Source organism: Dromaius novaehollandiae, chromosome 7, assembly GCF_036370855.1.
Source record: "Dromaius novaehollandiae isolate bDroNov1 chromosome 7, bDroNov1.hap1, whole genome shotgun sequence".
In the NCBI taxonomy this organism is placed as follows: Eukaryota; Metazoa; Chordata; class Aves; order Casuariiformes; family Dromaiidae; genus Dromaius; species Dromaius novaehollandiae.
The window spans coordinates 44,232,163-44,249,767 of NC_088104.1; the positions used below are offsets into that span (position 1 = coordinate 44,232,163).

The window sequence follows — 17,605 nt, forward strand, 5'->3', positions numbered from 1 at the left end:
TGCACGCGCCACAAGCACCCCTCCGGGAACAGGGTGCTCAGACCCCAACGCCAGGGCAGGCTTGAGCTTTGCTCACTCCTCTCTTCGGGGCACTCACCCGACATCTCCTCCCACACCTGCCTCCTCCCTTGCTCCCCATCCTGGGCACGCCTGTGCTCCTCACCGGGGGCTTCTGGCACTTCAGCACAACGAAACCGCATCACCTGGGCTGTGCTGAAACAAAGCCCAACAGGAGAAAAGGAGGGCAAGAGAGAGCAAGAGCAACACAACTCCCTCTCCAGCACCCCAAGCGCCAGGCCGGGCTCCTCCCCTGCAAACTCCAACCTAACAGGCGCAGCCTGGGACCTGCCTCGCTGCTTTAGAGGCGCCACGGACCCCAGCACCTCCCCAAAATGACCTGCCTGGCAGCAGTCAGAAGGCAGCAGCAGGCTAGATGCTCTCACATCCAGCATCACCCCAACAGCGCTAACACACACGGCTACCGCCACGCACCAACCGCAGCGTCACCCTCCCCACGCAAGGCCCAGGGTCACGGCAGGCGGTTGGGCAGCCCCCGCATGGCCACGACCCCTGCCAGGGGCACCCCAGAGCTCACAAGGCCACCGGAGGCACCGAGGGGCCAGACGTGCCGCCTCCCTCCTGCTCACCCGCCTGGCCCCGAGGCCACCCAGCCAACGCCATCACAGAGCCCCATGCTGCAGGGGCGGCTGCCTCGCAGCACGGCAGCGTCGGGCCACTGCTCCCACCCGGCTGCTCCCGAGCTGCCGCCTCGCCTCGCCTCGCCTCGCCTCGCCTCGCCTCGCCCACCCGCCGCTCCGGGCTCCGCGCTGCCCCCGCCGGCAGGCGCCTCCTGCCCCGCCCCCGCCGCCCCAGCACCGGCCCCGCGCTGCCCCCGCCCCCGCGCCCGCGCCTGCGCCTGCGCCGCACGCGGCCCGGCGGCCCCGCCCACCACGTGCCCGCGCGCCGCGGCGGCTCCCCCCATTGGCTGCGGCGCTGGACCGCGAGGGGCGGGGCGCGGCCGTTGGGGCGGGCTGCAACCGGCTGGGCCCGGTCCCGGGGGGTCTGGCCGCTGCGGCTCGGGGCCCGCTGCAGCCGCGCTGTTCAAACGCCGCCGTTTGTGCTCGAGTCGGCGGCTGCGCGGCACCGTTTGCCTCCTTCAGCTCCCCAGTGTGGTGGCTTCAGCTTTCCCTCCAGGGCAGGGACAGAAAATGCAGCTGCGCTGGCCTCTGTGCGCTTCCGAAGAGAACTGCTGGCTGTAGCAGGGGGCTGAGCAGCCTCCCTGCAGCCATGCCAGCCCCTGGGCTCTGCTGCTTGGCAGCGCGCCCACTCCAGAAGGCCGAGAAACCAGCCGCACCTCTCGTTGTGCCACAGCGCGAGGAGCAGCCCCAGCCCTGGGGGCTGGGCTCAGCGATGGCACTGCCCGGGCACAGGAGCGACAGCCTTCTCCCAGGGCAGCTCGTCTCCAGCAGAGCACCCAAGTCAGCGACTGCCCAGAGGTGCAGCAGCTGCTGCCTCCAGCCCTCAGCTGCCATCCTCCCACTGCCCCACTGCTGGCTCCAGCCCCAGGCTTGAAGCCTTCACACGCCTTTTCTCTCCCTCTTCTCTCGCTTTCTTCTTTCTTTTTCTTTGGTGGGCCGGGGAAGAAGACATACAAGCCCTGGGAAGAGAAATCCGTTTCTCCCCTCCACAGCCCCAGGCCCTGCACCTACGGAGCTGATGTAGTTGGACACTGGCAGCCCTCCTCTTCCTCCAGTTCTCTTTGGGGGAGTTTGGGGAACAAGTGCCCTTGCTGGGGCAGTGCCTGGTTCAAGAGGTATGGTGGGCGCTGCCTCACAAGTGCAGCCATAGAGGCCTGGCCATGACTGCCACCTCGGTGTCTGGGGCAGGAGAGATGTCAAGGGGATCGCATGGCCTGCTGGTGGCATCATGAGCTCCCCAGGGCCATGGGGGCTGGGGCTGTGCATACAGTTTGTGCCAGCCCTGCAGCGTCAGCCCCGACACCTGGTTTCCCTCTCCTTTTGCCTGAGGATCTGTACACTGGAGATGGCTGTGGCACGTGCCAACTCTGGGCAAAGCCTGCAAAGTCTGAGAGACAGGAATTGGGAGGGAGAAAACATTCCTGCAGGTGGGCTGGGAAAGGTCATTAGCACCTGGAGGAGAGACTTCATTGTTAAAGAATAGCGCACTGAAACTGTCTAGAGGTAGCCGCTTAGCGCAACTTGTATGGAACTTGCTTGGCATGGGTGGCTGAATTTGCTGGGGCCTTGGGCCGCACTTAGATAAAATAATGAACTTTTCCTTAGTCCAGTAAGAAAAGGGCCTCGGAGCTGGTTCAAGCTGGGAGGGTGGGGAGGTTGCAGGCAGTCCGCGTTCCTGCGTCTCACACTGGGAAAGGGAGGGTGTCTGCAGGAATGCGTCTCGCACTCTGAGGGGGAGGGTGTCAAGGCTTTGGAGTGGGACCAGTGCAGGGCGTTGGGACCTTGGGGGACGGGGCCTTGGCTCGCTGCTGGGGCAGTGTTGATTGTTGTGGTTTGGAATCGCCTCCTCCTCAGGACCTTAAGGCACAACAGTAAGACCCAACAAAAACAGAGGTACAACCGTCATCAGAGACCGCAAAAAAACAAAAATAAGGAGAAAGACAGCTTACCTCAGAATGACGATGAGAGCCAATGAGGAGCAGGAGACCGCAGACCAAAAAATTACTATTGGTCTAACTACCACGTGAGGGGTGGGAAATGTAAGTTGAAAAAACTATAATTGCCCAGGATTTGAGGCACCCACCTCGAGCTGTAATTACTGCACGTGCGTCATTAAAATTTAATTATTTAATTTGTTTTGATTTGGCTGTGAAATTTTCTGCGGGAACCTAGGGTCGGGCCCTGTTATGGTGGCCGACAAGCCTAATTTCCATAACATTCATCCAGTTTGCTGGCAGAGCACTTCATAGCTATTGCAGCTGCACCTGCCCAGGCAGGCTGTCCCCAGGGCACCTGAGGGTGTTTGGCCCATGTGCTGGCAATGACAGGGTGGGGTCTTCCCCACTTCTTCCCCACCAGCCCAGCTGATAGGCTGCTGCCCTCGCTCACCCTTGCAGTTGTCCTCCAGCTTCTCCTCGCCCTAGCGCTTCATGTGCTGCCTGATGAGCCCTAGGCACACACACAGCCCCTCACAGATCTTGCTCCCCAGCCCACCCCAAGCAGCCCAGCTCCCCCCAGGCCCTGCCCACCTTACCAGGCGCCCTCCAAAGTGCCATGTTACCCAGCATCCCCTGCCCAGCCACACACTGCTGGTACAGGTTCAGCAAGCTGCCTCCTCCTCACCGTGCCTGCTGTGTCGCACAACAGGATGAGGCCTCTGAGCACCGGCCCTCACATCACCCAGCAGTCACTCCGCAGATACCTCACAAGATACCCACTGCCCATCCTGCCCTCATCGCTGGGCCAGTGCCCCCTCCACCAGGCCTGCTGGCGGTCCCCTCTCCCCTCATCTCCAGCGACTCCGCCAGTTCCCATTTGCAGAGCAAAAGCTCCTCCCGTAACAAGGCATTGGAGCTGGCTGCTGCGCAGAGGGTGCAGACGCAGGCCAGAAACCACAGCTTCTCGGCCCCTTCCTCATACCAGCAGCAGAGGGACAAAGAGAGCGCGTGAGAGGGCCAGGGGCAGGGCCAGCAGGACCAGAGCACTGCAGGGCCTGCAGCGACAGTGGGGCGCCTGCACGGGAGCAGCCCTCCACAGCCAGCAGCCCTCCGGGGGCTTCTGAGCGTGGCGCAGCCCGAGGGACCCCGAGGGACCCACCGGCAGAGGCGGGCACAGCCCCGAGGGAAATGGCGACACTCACCTCCCCTCGGCATATGAAGAAGGCGCCCACATACTGCAGGGCTTCCGCCTCCTCTCTGGAGAGCAGGCAGAGCTACAGGGCTGGCAGCGAGAGGAGAGGAGCCAGCCGAGCCCTCTGCCCCACCGCACGCCTGCGGCCACGCACACAGGCAGCCCTGGGCTGGGCACCTGCACCGGGACACGGACACCGCGGCTCCCTGGGCTCGCCAGGCCACTTGGTGGCAACGTTTGCGGCTGTAGCAGATTAACTTGGCTGCCTGTTTGGGGGCTTTGTAGAGAGGAGAGGCAGGCCAGGAGAGCAGCTGCTTCTGGCAGCTCTTTGCAAATGACATCCTTCCCCTGGCCACAGATGGCTTTTGCATTGGGCCAGGAGATGGGGGAAGAGAGCAGCGTCCAGGGATGAGGGCTGCGGCACCCAAGCTTTGTCGTAGCTTTCAGTTTCTTGCCGGAAGGGGGATCCCAGCAGACTATGCTGTGCTTTGCAATGAGGGGAGCTACTGGGCATCTTGGTGCACGGGAGGCCAACGTCACCGTAACTCTTTAGGGCCCCCTCTCGTTGCCTCGTGTTGTGGCTGTGAGTCTGTACAGCTGCTTGCGCTGAAACTTCAGCTCGCTTCGAAGGCATAATGCTAAACCTCCTGCAGCAATAACTGGCTTGTTGCCAGTAAATAGTCACCAGGGCTAGATAAGGCGTTTGCTTTTGGACCACGTTTCTGGCGTTTTTGCTTCTGAGTGCGGCATTCAAGCAGTTACGTGCTGTGGCTGGACAAATATCAAGGGCTGCAGGCTGCCGTGAATCAGCCTTGTGACACAAACTGCGCTTTGCCCCAGTCAGTTTGGCCAGGTTTGGTTTTGGCCCTGTGAGAAACTGCCGGCTGCCCCAGACACTGTCAGGTGTGACCCCGAGTCTGATCTGGTGCTGTCAGGTCTCACAGTCTCCACGCCGACGTTTCCCTGCGGGCTTTACTCTTCCCAGAGCAGCTCTTACTGCTCAGCCACCTGCGCCCCCCGAGTGGCAGTGCTCACAGGGGGGCAGCCGCTTGCTGATGGCGGACACCAGCCACTCTGGCTGCTGCTGCTTCTGGCCCCCCAAGTGGTGCTCAGGGGCTCCCGGGGGCTGCGGCCCTGCTCAGAGTTCAGGGCCCAGGGCCACGGGCTGGGGAGAGCAGGCAGCGGGGACCTTCTGCAGCCAAAGAGCCAAGAGCCCGCAGCGTGACTTTGCAGGCGGGAAGGCACATGGCTCCCCCTGCTCTCCCAGCGCAGCCGCCTCGCAAAGCACATGGACGGCAGTGCTCGCAGTGGCCCCTGCCATCTCTGGATGGCTGGAGCCTCTAATACGTGTGCTGAGCTCTGGGCCCTGCTGCGCTGGTGCCTGCATGGGCAAATCCTGCGGGGCCTACCAGAGCATCCCAGCAGCCTGCTAACTCCTGGGCTCAGCCACACCAGGGGAAGCCAGCGCCAGCGAGGGGCCAGCTCCGGGCCCTTCCTCATGCAGAAGAGGTCATGGCTTTGCAGGGCAGAACCCTGTCAAGACTGCTGCCATTCCTGACCCTGCTGTCAGGGGAAACGGGGTGCTTCTCTGACTGCTGGGAAGGGGGGTATGTTGTGGCTGCCCTAGACTGCTGGAGAGCGTGTGTGCCCTCCCCCTCCCAGGGTGACCCCGATTCCTTCAGGACCGGAGTTTTCTACCCATTCCTTTGCCCAAAGAAAAGACACTGAGCCGTGGTGAAGAGACAGGGCTGCTTCTTTGGGGAAAGCCCAGCAGAGGGGGGACTGGCAGCACAAGCCTGGGACGGGCTGGGCCTGAGGGCCGGAGCTGTCCTGCGGGCAGGGAGAGAGGCCAGGAACCCCCCGACTTCCCCGCACACTCAGGTGGCCGCTGCGGGCAGAGCAGCCTGGCATCAGGAGGCAGCCGAGCTCCAGCAGCAGACACAGTCACCGCGCAGAGGACAGTGCCACCGCTCCCACGCTCTCCTCAGGCGGTAGCACAGGCCTTGGAGGGTGCCTGGGGAGGGAGTCATCTTCCCTGGAGCTCTCAGGAGCAGGATGGTTTGCGTCGCCAGGCAACAGACGGACGGGCTGCTGTCCTCCTGCAAGCCTTGCAGGGCTGAGAGAGAAAGGAGCAGAGCAGAGATCAAGGCACTGTGTCTGCACAGACGCCAGGCATCCCCTGCTGACGCAGCCAGTCCCACCCAGCTCTTCCCACAGCCAGGAGGCAGCAGGAGCAAGAAAGGGACGAGGTGGGAGTTGCTGGCCAAGACCGTCCCAAAGGCTCCTGAAATCTTCTCTCTACTCTACCCACAGCGGCCCTGCTCTGCACGGGCAGCAGAGCCCTCCTCGCCTGGGGCAGGAGTGGCAGCTCCCTGCCCAGCATCTGTCTGCCTCCCACCAGCCCTGCCTGACACCCTGCTGCCCTCGCTCACCCGTGCAGATGTCCTCCAGCTTCTCCTTGCTCCGGCCCCTCAGGTGCTGCCCGACAAGCCCTAGGCACACACACACAGCCGCTCACAAATCCGGCTCCCCAGCCCACCCCCAGCAGCACAGCTGCCTCCAGGCCCTGCCAGCCTGGCCACGCTCCCTCCTCCCTTTTGCAGCGCTGACGCCAGGGCGCTCCGCACTGCGTGCCACCCAAGGGTCTTGCTGTGAGGGCACAGCAGGAGGCTCCCAGCAGCCCCACATGTGTGGGCAGAGATGGCAGAGGGTGACACAGCCCCTGGGCACCCAGGCCCTGCATCGGGCGCTCGGGGCTCCAGCAGACACAGCTGCAAGGCTGGTCCTTGCTGCCAGCGCAGCAGCCGGGGGGGCTGAGGCCGAGGTGTCCGGGGACAGAGAGGGACACCAGCGGTTGGGGCTCACCAGTGAACCTCACGGCTGCCTCTCGCAAGGACTCCTGTGGGCTCTCCAAGTATGTCAGGCTCTGGTGCAGGTACTCTTCTGCTCTTCTGGCCCTCACCAGCTGGAGAGAGCACAAGGGCACGGGCTTGGCACACCCCTCCCTCACCCAGCCAGGCAGTCCCTGCGCCCAGGACCGGCCTTGCCCTGCCAGGACGCTCATGGCTCCCACACACGAGCTGGGCAGTGCCGAGCTTCGGAGGGAGCAGAAGGCAGGCTGCTCCCCAGGCATGCTGAGGTGCCCTCCTGCTGCCAAGGCCCAGCTGGGCCAGGGGCTGCTTTAGCATCCCAGGGGGCAGCGAGGGCAGAGGAGCCTGGAGAAGAGCTCGCCAGGGCAGCGTGCTTGGAGAAGGGCAGCGTGAGTGCTGCTCCAGCCTGGCGGCTTTGGGTGCCAGCCAGGGCCAGGGGCACAGCTGCCTGCCCCACACACTGGGCATGGAGGGGGACAGGCCTTGCGCAGGCTGGCTCTGGGGGCTTTGGGGCCATCCTTACCAGGCACTCGCCGATCCTCCACGTCTGCGCTGTCTCAACCAGCTGCCTGAGCTGCTTCCACTTGAGGAACTTGGCAGCGCGAAGGAGGGCTTCCCGAGAGGCCTGCACAGCAGCAGAGACGGGGAGATGCCACCGCAGCCCAGGGGACAAGACCCTGCGTCCCCCTGCTCTTGGCAAGTCTCGGGGCCTTGCCTGGCCCACCATGGGAAGAGGCAGCAGCTGGGCACCGACTCTGCCACGGGGTTCAATACCCTGGGCAGAGACATGGGGCACCCACCACCTCAGGCACCTCGTCCTGCCGCGGCAGCACAACAGAGAGCCCCAAGAGCTGCTGAGCTGTAGCCAAGGCCAGGAGGAGGCTGAAGGGCTGCAGTCACAGAGACGCCCAGGCAGGACTCGGCCACAACTACCTGCCACAGGCATTGCCCCTGCGGGTGCTCGGCTGCCCGGCCTGCGCCCTTGCCCAGACTTGTGCCCCCGCCCCAGAGCTGGGTAGCCGGGATGCAGGGCCCGGCCCCTGCCCTCACCGCACCTCCCTCCCTGGGGCTCTCCCCTCCCCAGGCTCGTGGGCTGGGGAACAAGTTGGCTCCCCAAACTCCTTGCAGGTGCTGCCTCCCTCTGCGCAGGCCAAGGGCACTGGGGGCACACGCTGAACGTGGGGAGCAGGGTGTCTCCTCCTGCAGTGCTCTTGCCTTAGGCAGCTGGGGCATGCCCCAGGCCAGACATCTCCAGGCCCCTGCTGGGGCAGGGCACGGTGGCAACAGGAATTGGGGGGCAAAGCCTGGCCTCGCACACCTGCAGGGCTAGCTGCGAAGCCCCTAGGCACTCCAGGGCTTAGACATTTGTGGCCACGGACTGCGGCGGAGCCCTGTGGGACTGGGGAAAGCAGGTCTGGGAAAGGCCCCTGCCCAGCTTCTCATTCCCTGCTTCGAGCCTTCTAGGGCCCTGGTTAGAAAGCCATACCTGGCGCACGCTGCAGCTCTCGTCCTCCATGTGGAAGAGCAGTGGCAGCAGGCTGCTGCGCACTTGCTTCTGCAGCTGCTGGTCTTTGGTGCCCAGCATAATCGCCAGCACATCTCTGAAGAGCCGCGTGGAGAGCACTCGCACCTGGACAGCGTCCTGGTGGGAAGGAAGAGGGGGCACCTCAGTGCTGGCTGCTCCAAGCCCACGGTCTCCCTCGCGCCCAGCCCTCCTGCCGGCGCTGCAGGGGCCGAGCACAACACGGAGCAGCCGAGGGCAGAGAGGGCACTGGCGCAACGCAGCCCCCCAGCCCAGGACACCGGCAGGGGCCCTGGCTCTCCCCCCAGCCTTACGGCATCAAAGAGCAGCAGCAGCTCCGCGGACAGCTGCGGAGCAATGCTGGCCACCGTCTCCTCGCCCGTGACGTGCACCACGTGTCGCAGCACCACCAGGGCCTTAGTGCTGATGTCGCTGTCCGCATCCCGCAGTTGCTCCATGATGAGTGGCAGCAGGAAGCGCATTTCTCTTACCTGTGTGAAACACCACTGCGTTTGCTGAAGAAGTAGTGGACTGCCCAGGCAAAAATGCCCGGTTTGTTAGACACCCGCTTCTCCTCTGGCTTCCCAGAAGCTGGCATGGCGGTTACTGCAGCAACCTGCTGCCAGGCAGGGCTTAGCGGCACAGCCATGGCAGTGTGGGGGACTGGGGGCGTAGGGAGGGAGGAGAGGGCAGCACCGGCTCCTCTCCACCTGACCACTCGCCCCCTTCTGTGTGTTCCCCAGCACCCTCACCCAGCCCCATGCTGCCTGCACAGCTTCACCCGCCTGTCCCCTGCTCACCGTCTGCGGCCTGTCGCACAGCAGGATGAGGCCTCTGAGCACCAGTCCACGTATCACCTGGCTGCCACGCTCCAGATACCTCGCAAGGAGCAGCAGGATATGAGCATTGTCTTCGCAAAGGTCCGGGCAATCCACAAGCTGAAACACATGTTGCAGGGAGACAGTGCCAGAGCCGGCAGGACTCCCTGCATCGTGCCGTGCCGGCTCCCACCAGCAGCTCAGGGCGAGGGCACCAGGCCCGCACAAAGCCTGGCCCCAAGGCAGCAGTGAGTGCGGAGGGCCCCCGGGGCTGCTCCTCCGCTCCTCTCCACCATCCACACAGCAGGCACCAAATCCACGTGGGCACAAGAGTTACCCCAGCGCGGATGGGCCAAGCCAAGGCTACAAGTCGCAGTGCACCCACTGCCCCAGCTCCACTCACTGCCGCGCCCACCCCCCAGCACGGGCACGGGAGAGCAGAGGGGTGAGAGGCACCCCAGAGGCAGCCCTGCCATCAGGCTCACCTCCACGAGGAAAGCCAGGATGGAGATCTCCTGGGAGGGCTCCTCCAGGCGGAGCAGCACTGCCAGCTGGCGCAGGAGGTAAACTCGCAGCCTTCTTGGGGTCTCCCTCATTTCCCTGGCAGAGGGAAGAAGGCACTGGTGGCCTGAGCAGCCCAGGCAAACCTCGGCCATGCCTTGGTCACAAGCGCTGAGGCTGCAGCCCCTTTCTTGGGGAGCTGGGCATCCCCACGGGCTCTGTGGGGCACCGCATCTGCAGGGGAGAAATGCTGGGGCAGAGCGGGCACAAGGGGCTCTCACCTGGCCAGCAAAGCCACTCCGCTGTGGTGGGTCTCAGCGCGGAGGAGCATGTCCCAGCCACCCTTCCTCGCCATGAGCAGCACCTGGCGCTCGTAGCCGGCACGGCAGAGCAGCGCTTTCATGGCCCGCACTGCGGCCCTGTGTGTGGAGCAAACACCAGGTCACACTGGCACCCCTGGCCCCGCCTATAGGTCCACAGCAGAGACAACGGGGCTGGCATGGAGCACCTGACGGGGCTGGTGAGAGCAGACTCTTCCCCTCGGCATTCCCTCCAGCACATCTCAGCCTCCTCCGGCGTCAGTGCTGCGGTGACAGAAATCTGGAACAGCAGCGCCAGGAAGAGCTGGGGGAAAAATGCCTCCACCTGCGGTGGGCAGCGGGGCCACTGGAGGATCTCCTGCAGCGCCATGGTTGCCTGCAGAAAACACCCAGAGACAGCTCTCGCTGCGGAGGTGCCCTTGTTGCACGGCCCAGTCTTGGCAGCGATGCTTGGGCGCTGCCCTGGGCCACGGGGCAGTGAAGCAGTGCCTGGCCTGGCTGTGCAGCCAGGGCAAAGCCATGGGAGCTCCTGGGGCTCAGCTCCTCTTTCTGCCCTGGGCACAACAACCCTTTCTGCGCTGGTGGGAGGTCTCCCTGGGGGGGTGGGGGTGTGGCCCTCCATGCACAGGCCTGCCTGGGCTGTGCCTTGGTCCTGCCGGGCCCCTAAGTATGCCCCAGCCCCTAATCCTGCCCCTAACCCACGTTGCCAGCCCACCAAGCACAATGCAGAGACAGAGGAGGGCGGAGGGCCACCCACACAGGGCTCCCGCCTTGTGCACAGGGGGCTCCAGCGGTGAGCAGCAGCCCAGCGTGCTGGTGCGGCGGGGGAGAGCGAGGCTTCCTCCACAAACGCACGGTCAGGGGAGAGATGTCCATGTGGTCCCCATCCAAAGTCGACGCCTTGTGCACTGGCCAGTCCAACAGCACGTGAAACAGCTCTCCCAGCACCTTCTCCGCAGCCGCGGGCTTCGACGCCAGCACCCTCCACATGGCCGCGGCAGCGCTGCAGGCCCAGAGCGCCCTGTCAGCGGGTGCCGCAGCCGCAGCGCCGTGGCCTGGGCAGCCCCACAGGGCCTGGGCTGGCCGCCAGCCCTGCCGCTGCCTGCTGCCCGCTGCCCCGTGCCGGCAGCACCCAGCCGGCCCTGCCCCAGCAGGCACCACACCGCCAAGCTCAAGTCCCTTGTGGGGCAGGGAGGGAGCCAGGCGACCGGGCTCAGGGGCCCAAGGCATCCAGGCTTGCTCAGCTCTGGCTGCTGCAGCCCTGCCTGAGGCAGCGGGGCTGGCACACGGGGACACCGGGAGGGCCCAGCCCCTCAGCAGAGTCCTGAAAGTCTCCCTGTCCCCCGCGGCCCACACGGGACGAGCTCTAAGGCCTGCGGGGCCCCAAGCACTAGAGGCAGCAGGGCCCGTACCTGTCGCAGGATGGGGAACAGCGCAGCAGGCTCACAACCACCTGCTCGGGGTACGCGCAGGCCAGCTTGAGAAGAGCCCTGTCCAGGCTGTGCTGCGCAGACTCCTCCGTGACGGACAGCACGCTTCTCCACAGGCACCTCACCATCTCTGGCAGCTGGAGGGCACACGGCTCCGAGTGGGGCTGCTGCCAGCCTGCAGCCAGTCGCCCAGCTCCCACCCAGAAGGGCCGCCCTTGCCACCGCTCTGCGCTGCCCCTGGAGGGTGTCGGGTGCCTGGCAGACATGGACTCGGGGAGGCGGCAGGGGGGAGCAACCCCCGGAGGCCTCGAGCCCCGGCCGTGCCACCCACAGGCTACTTACGTGCTCCAAAAGGGAGGCGTCGTCTGTCACGAGCGCATCCAGCTCGTGAGCAGCCGCCTGCGCATCCTGGGTGCTGCAGGCTCCGATGCCCCTGATGGCTGCGAGGATGGCACTTGTCCTCACAGCGGGCTCGAGGTGTCCCCCAGACATCTACGGGAGAAAGGAGGGCAGCCCAGATAGATGCGGAGCACCCAGCGGTGCCCCCTTACTCAGCCGTTGGCAGCGCCTGGGGCGTGCGCACCTCGTGGGGCTGCAGCTCGCAGCTGCTCTCCGTAGGGACCCCACGGTCCTCCGCCTTCTCCTCCCAGGCCACCCTGGGGTGGCTGGGGGGTCTCTCCGCTATCCTAGGCGACGCGGCAAAGGCTCCGCGGGGCTGCCCAGGGGTGACAAGGAAAGACCTGGGTGCACTCAGGGGGCTCCTTCGCCAGCCCCACGCACTCCCGTCCTCTCCCGTCACCGTCCTCCCGGACACTGCGGGGGCTGAGGCCGTGTGGGTGCCTGGCAACGCCGCGGGGTGTCACAGGAGCCCAGTCACAAAGGGCCCCACTGTCACCCTAGTGACGCTTGTCACCGGCCCAGGGAGGGGCAGGGTGGGTCCCCTCCAGGGGCGCAGGGCCGGCTTGCCCCCCCGACATGGAACACCTCGGTTTGCCCTCGGGGTGCCCGGGGCCCCCATGGGGGGTCTGTTGCCCTCAGCGCCACTGCAATCCTTGCCTGGTCTCCCCCAACCGCTGCTCCCTGTCCCTGCCCTCCTCCTCCACCCCAATGAGCACAGGTTTTCAGACGAGGGTCTCCTCTCCAAAATGCAATCATTCTTTAACACCAGCAAATGTCCCGTTCCAATTCTGACACCCCGAAAACAGAGGGCTACCAAGCATGACCCATGAAGCTACTACCTTGGTTAGCATCCCAGGAAAGCACCAGGCAGCAGTTCCCAAATTAGTGCACGCAACTGCTTGCGTACAGCAAACGGTGAAACACTGACCTCCCCCCGCAGAGTCCCAGACATGGCCAGAGCAGAAACAGATTTTAAAAAAGCAATGAGACCCATTGATTTCTGCAAGTGGGCAGCAAGAATTGGGAGCGGGGAGTACCAGGGATACCTGCCCTACTCCTATACCCACTCCCTAAGGATTCAGGGACAGGATACTGGGATACAGAAATCATGCTGTCTACCCTGACTTAGACCTGTTTTTACCTAGGATGACGCTGTAAGACCCTGCAGGAACTCTGGAGTTCCCATTAAAAAACATCTGCTGCAACACCAATATGGAGCACCAGTTTTAATTAAATTTGATTAAACCTCTCAAATCCCATCAGCTAGCAGTCATTGTAACACACAGTGAATAAAGACAGTAGGTAGCGGTTGTCAAAGCAGCCCAAAGAGGGATTTTTTTTTTCCTATCTAACTTTATGCAGCTTTATTAAAAATAATAATACCTAAAGTGTCCTTTTTTAGAAAAATGCTGCTTGGTGGGTTGTTTGTCTTTAACAGGCTGAATTTGGTTTCAGGATGATGTGAAGGAATTGTAAGCTTCTGCCAATCAGTAGTAGCAGTTAGCATGTACCCCCAAACATGTTGCAAAGGAAAGCAAAAGGTTCAATCCGGCTTCTTACCGGGAATATCTATGTTAGCGTATCTGAGCTTGTAAAATCTGTGCAAAATCTTTGGACAGTTGAAACACAAGTTTTTCAGACAAGGGTCTCCTCTCCAAAATGCAATCATTCTTTAACACCAACAGGTGTCCCGTTCCAATTCTGACACCCTGAAAACAGAGGGCAAAAAAAGAAACAATAGCAAGTAATTTTTTTTAATGGGAAAACTGAGTTGTGACTTGTTAGGGCATGAGGATGGTGTGCTTCGTGGCCTTCCAACCCCTAGTTTTACAGAGGACCAACGTATGCCAATTTCCTCCTCCCCTTCCCCCCGTTCTTTTCACCCTCTAGAAATAATTGGTGAGTTAAAAGCAGGGCAAACATTCCCAGCTAGATAAGAACCAAGGTGTTTTCAGCAATCAGGATAAATTCTGAAAAATGTACTGGGCCACCCATTTAGGCTTTTCACACTGGCAGCAGGTATCAACAAGTCCCAGAAAGTATTAAACACTTTCTTATGAGAGATCTGGCATTTTTATGTTAATTTTCAGAGAAGTTGGTGATGGCAGATGTCTCAATTATAAGGCACTTCTGGGCTGATTTTTCTGCTTTACAATTAGGGAATAGTAATTGCACCCAGGAGCAATGTGGTGCCAGGACTCTATAAAACCGTCGGAGCAGTAAGGGGATGCAAAGCCCACCCTGTTCATGGCAAGATGTTGGCAAATACAGCTGGACTGCTCCGAGTCCAAAAACTCACATCCATTTAGCATAATCCTGACCAGGGAGACAGCAGGCCTGGATGCAATAAGCCCCAAATAACCACATCCATGACCAAGGCTGCAGAGCTGAGTCTGGGACTGACTGAGCACCGTCAGCCACCTTCTGCCTCCAGGAGATGCCTGGAGCTGAGAACTGAGAAATCAGAAGTGTTTTGGACACGGGGCTCCTGTCCCTGAAAATTCAAAATGAGTTAAAACCCTGGTCTGCCGATCGGGGCAATGGTAAAACACAGTGGAAAGAACCTGGAGGGAGTGGCCTGGCTCCCGGGAAGTTATCCAGCAAACCCTGGGAAAAATTATCCAGCAACCCCAGGAAAAAGAAAATCAAGCAAAATTTAGCCCGGCGGAAGAAGAGCAACCTGTTTCCCATTTTTAAATTTGCAATATTTAAACTTTGGGCACGCACTCTGGAGCCCATCAGGTGCTGCAGCACACCTCAGCTTGCTTTAACTATGGCTCTTGTCCTCCAGCTGCAGAGCTCAAAGCGTCATCCACTCCCTGGGGAAGCTCGGCAAGTGATGTGCAGCCCGGTGAGAGGCCAGCGCGGTACCTGCAGGCATCTTGATAGCTTGGGGCAGGGGGCCAAGCCACATCAAGGCAAGCAGTGCCAGGGATGACAAACTAGAAGTGCCAAGGCTGGATTTAAGACAAGACCCAGGCGTCCTGGCTGCCGCATTGACACCCAAGCCACCAGGAACAAGCAGCTGGGTCTCTCGTTACAGCCCCCAGCCCAGCCTGGCCATTCCCCACAGGTCCCAGGGTATCCACAGCTATTTTTTAGTTGATGTTTTCTGCAACGCCCCTCGGAGCAGAGCTCCCCAACACCCGGCCATCAGGGCTGAGCTGCAAGCAGACGGGGAGCGAGGCTTCTGCGGCTGGAGCAGTCCTGCTCCACTTTCCCCCTCGCTCCTGGCTAGCGCCCAGAGCTGGATGACTGTTTTTTTCCTTCTCACCCCTTATAAAATTCCTCTCTGTTCGCCTCCCTGAGCGGTCGTCCCTTGCCACCCCACCACCGGCCCCTGCAAAGCAGCCACTGGGCAAGCAGTGGAAGAAGCCCGGCAGGGAGCAGCTCCCAGGCCCACAGCAAAGGCGGGTGCAGAAAGGAGCTGGGAGTTTTGCCTCCTTGCACCACATCTATTAAGGCAAATCCACTGTGAGCATCTCCCAATGATACCAAAGGTGGTGAAAAAATTCAAATGACACTGGAGATTTTGCTTCTATCCCCTCTCTGCTGAACTACACTGATCTCATGAGACCCACAGTGGCAGCGCTGTGTTTTGGGTGGATTTGCTATATATACATATTTTTTTTCATGTAGGTTGAGACAGAACAAAGTGCTGGCACAGGCTGTGATTACTTTGGGAGCTTAAACACCCATTTTTACTGCGAGTCCCTCGTCCTGCAGCAGTAGGACACAAAGGAAGGGCCAGACCCCAACAGCACCATGATAGGGACCAGGATGACACACAGCAGAAGTGCCTCTCTGCTGGGGACTGCTCAGTCACCTGTGAGCACCAGACCCCCTCCTCTCTTCTCTACTAAGCCAGGACAGTCTCCCTGCAAAAAAAAAAAAAAAAAAAAAAAAAAAAAAAAAAAAATCACAGCCCTAGAAGGGTGTGAGCAGTAAGCAAGGAGGAAAAAGTGAACATTTACTGAATTTTTGTTTATAAATGAAAGGCAAGATGACAAACCTGCACACAATAGTCCTTTTTTCCTTTTCTTTTTTCCTAACAAGGCATGATGGTCCCTGGAGGTACGAGAGACTGAGCCACTGGCGCTAGGAGCCATCAGCTCTTTCTTGAGCTCTGCTGCTTACTTTGGCTTTCCCTATATAGAAATGAGAAATTATCAGTCACAAAGTAACTCTAAGGTGGGGACGTTTGTGACTTCTTGGCGCAGGGGGGAAGGATGAAGAAGTATAGTTGATATTCAGAAAGCTTCAGAACTGCAGCATGGTGTAAAGTCACTGGCACATGGTAGTTGAAGGACAGATGGGCGAAGCCAGCTTTCCCAGCTTGCAGGTCGCCTGGCCTTTGAGTCATGACCCCTTAGAGCACCTCGCAGTTGGTCTTTAACTGCTCCAAGGTTGTCAGGTCAACTGCCAGAAGTCACATCACAGCTCAGCCAGGAACCTGCTATCAGACACCTGAAGAAAATGAGCTGAGAGCCAAGAGTAAGTGTCCTTAAGCCATGGGAGCATCTGCAATAGCTTTAAAACATTAACTGACACCATCAGTATCAAAACCCCATTACAATGGCCTGTTTCTGAGGCATAGGAAACAGCTTTCATACTCTGTTTAGGAATCACAATGTCTTGTACTCCACAAAGAAACCAGTTCAGGTTTAGAGCTCGACACATTGTGTCTGCTTGTGGCAAGGAAAGAGCCAGGTTGCTGGAGAAGCCCCCTGCCCTTGATCCAAAAAGTAACAAGTCCAACTTCCTAACTTTTGATAGAAATCCAGCTTCCCAGCTGCTTACAGATAACCTTTTTAAATTGACCAGGACCCTTTTGGAAACCAGTTTAAGCACAACTGGAACAGCTGCACGAACAGCAAAAGCTGCAAACTAACTCCACCTGCATGGAAACAAAAAAAGTATGAAGAAAGTTTTACTTAAATATCAAACTTCTGGATCTCGCCAGTGACTTTTTTGGTCTTTGTCTCTCTTGTCTATCTTGATATCATCGTGTATGTGATATCCAGGGGATAAGAAAGTGCTATTAAATCCTTCTTTAAGAGCAGAGTAGAAACTAAGTCCAAATCCCCATGGGTATTTAGGGACCCAAATGACCTCTGAAACCTTTGAGAATAAGGCACTTCTGTGTCTTGAGCTCTGCCCAAGGAAAGCAGGTGAGGCTGCCCAGGTAGATCTGCTCAAAAGCCAGATTTGACATCATGTCTCCTGGCATGCCTCACCTCACCCCCCCTTACTGCCTCCCACTCAGAAACAGGACGAAACCGAAGTTCAGGCTGAAACCCCGAACTAACAGGTTTGGTTTAGCTTTAAAGAGAAGCCATTTGCTGCCTAGTATCTCTGCTTTATCTGCTCTAATGACACTCATTAGCTTTTAGCCCAGGACTCTGCCTCTGCATAACAAAGGAAACATTTTGCTACCCCAAAGCTGAAGGAAAGTTCCTGGAATTCCAAGGCAGGAAGGAAAATAAACGCCATTCAATAGTTTAGGGTCCTGCCTTGCAACTTTTACAATCGTAATTTTGTCCCGTGAAAGACCAAGATGTTCTCAAGCCAAAGACCTAGGTGGAAACCAAGCTGCCACCTCCTCTCAGGATGCACAACCCCCTAACACCTGAATCCGTTCAGCTGCAGCTGGATGAAAGCTTGTGAAACACCACTCCCTGCTTGTGATCTCATGCAAAGATGAGAACAAGATCATCCGTACAGGGCATAAATGCAGCGAGAGAGCTCTGGTATCCAACATCACAGATCTTTGCCCCTTTACTAACTAAAGGGTTGGTAAGGAAAACAGGATCACAGCGATAAAACAGCATCTTCTTTGCAGCACTCCTAGGGACATCACGGTGCTGTGAGCATTAGGTAACTGCATACCATCGGGGGGGGGGGGGGGTGGGGGCGGG

General features: G+C 59.9%; 1 protein-coding gene and 1 long non-coding RNA gene across 3 annotated transcripts; both read right to left on the reverse strand.

The window, feature by feature from the left end:
- Positions 1 to 5,562: 5,562 nt before the first annotated feature.
- On the reverse strand, positions 5,563 to 8,333 carry LOC135328921 (maestro heat-like repeat-containing protein family member 7). Its single transcript, XM_064515422.1, has 5 exons — positions 8,184 to 8,333; positions 7,221 to 7,322; positions 6,693 to 6,792; positions 6,260 to 6,319; positions 5,563 to 5,943 (listed from the first exon to the last, which is right to left on the reverse strand). Exons 1-5 carry the CDS (start codon positions 8,280 to 8,282, stop codon positions 5,738 to 5,740), a joined length of 567 nt encoding a protein of 188 aa, XP_064371492.1. The 5' UTR covers positions 8,283 to 8,333; the 3' UTR covers positions 5,563 to 5,737.
- Positions 8,334 to 13,375: 5,042 nt separating this feature from the next.
- On the reverse strand, positions 13,376 to 17,586 carry LOC135328925 (uncharacterized). 2 transcript variants are annotated; one of them, XR_010390073.1, is made up of 3 exons: positions 15,700 to 17,586; positions 15,514 to 15,565; positions 13,376 to 13,396 (listed from the first exon to the last, which is right to left on the reverse strand). It is a non-coding gene; the product is annotated as an uncharacterized LOC135328925 (long non-coding RNA). The 2 variants fall into 2 exon arrangements; XR_010390072.1 differs by lacking the exon at positions 13,376 to 13,396 and having other exon boundaries at positions 15,362 to 15,565.
- Positions 17,587 to 17,605: the final 19 nt, after the last annotated feature.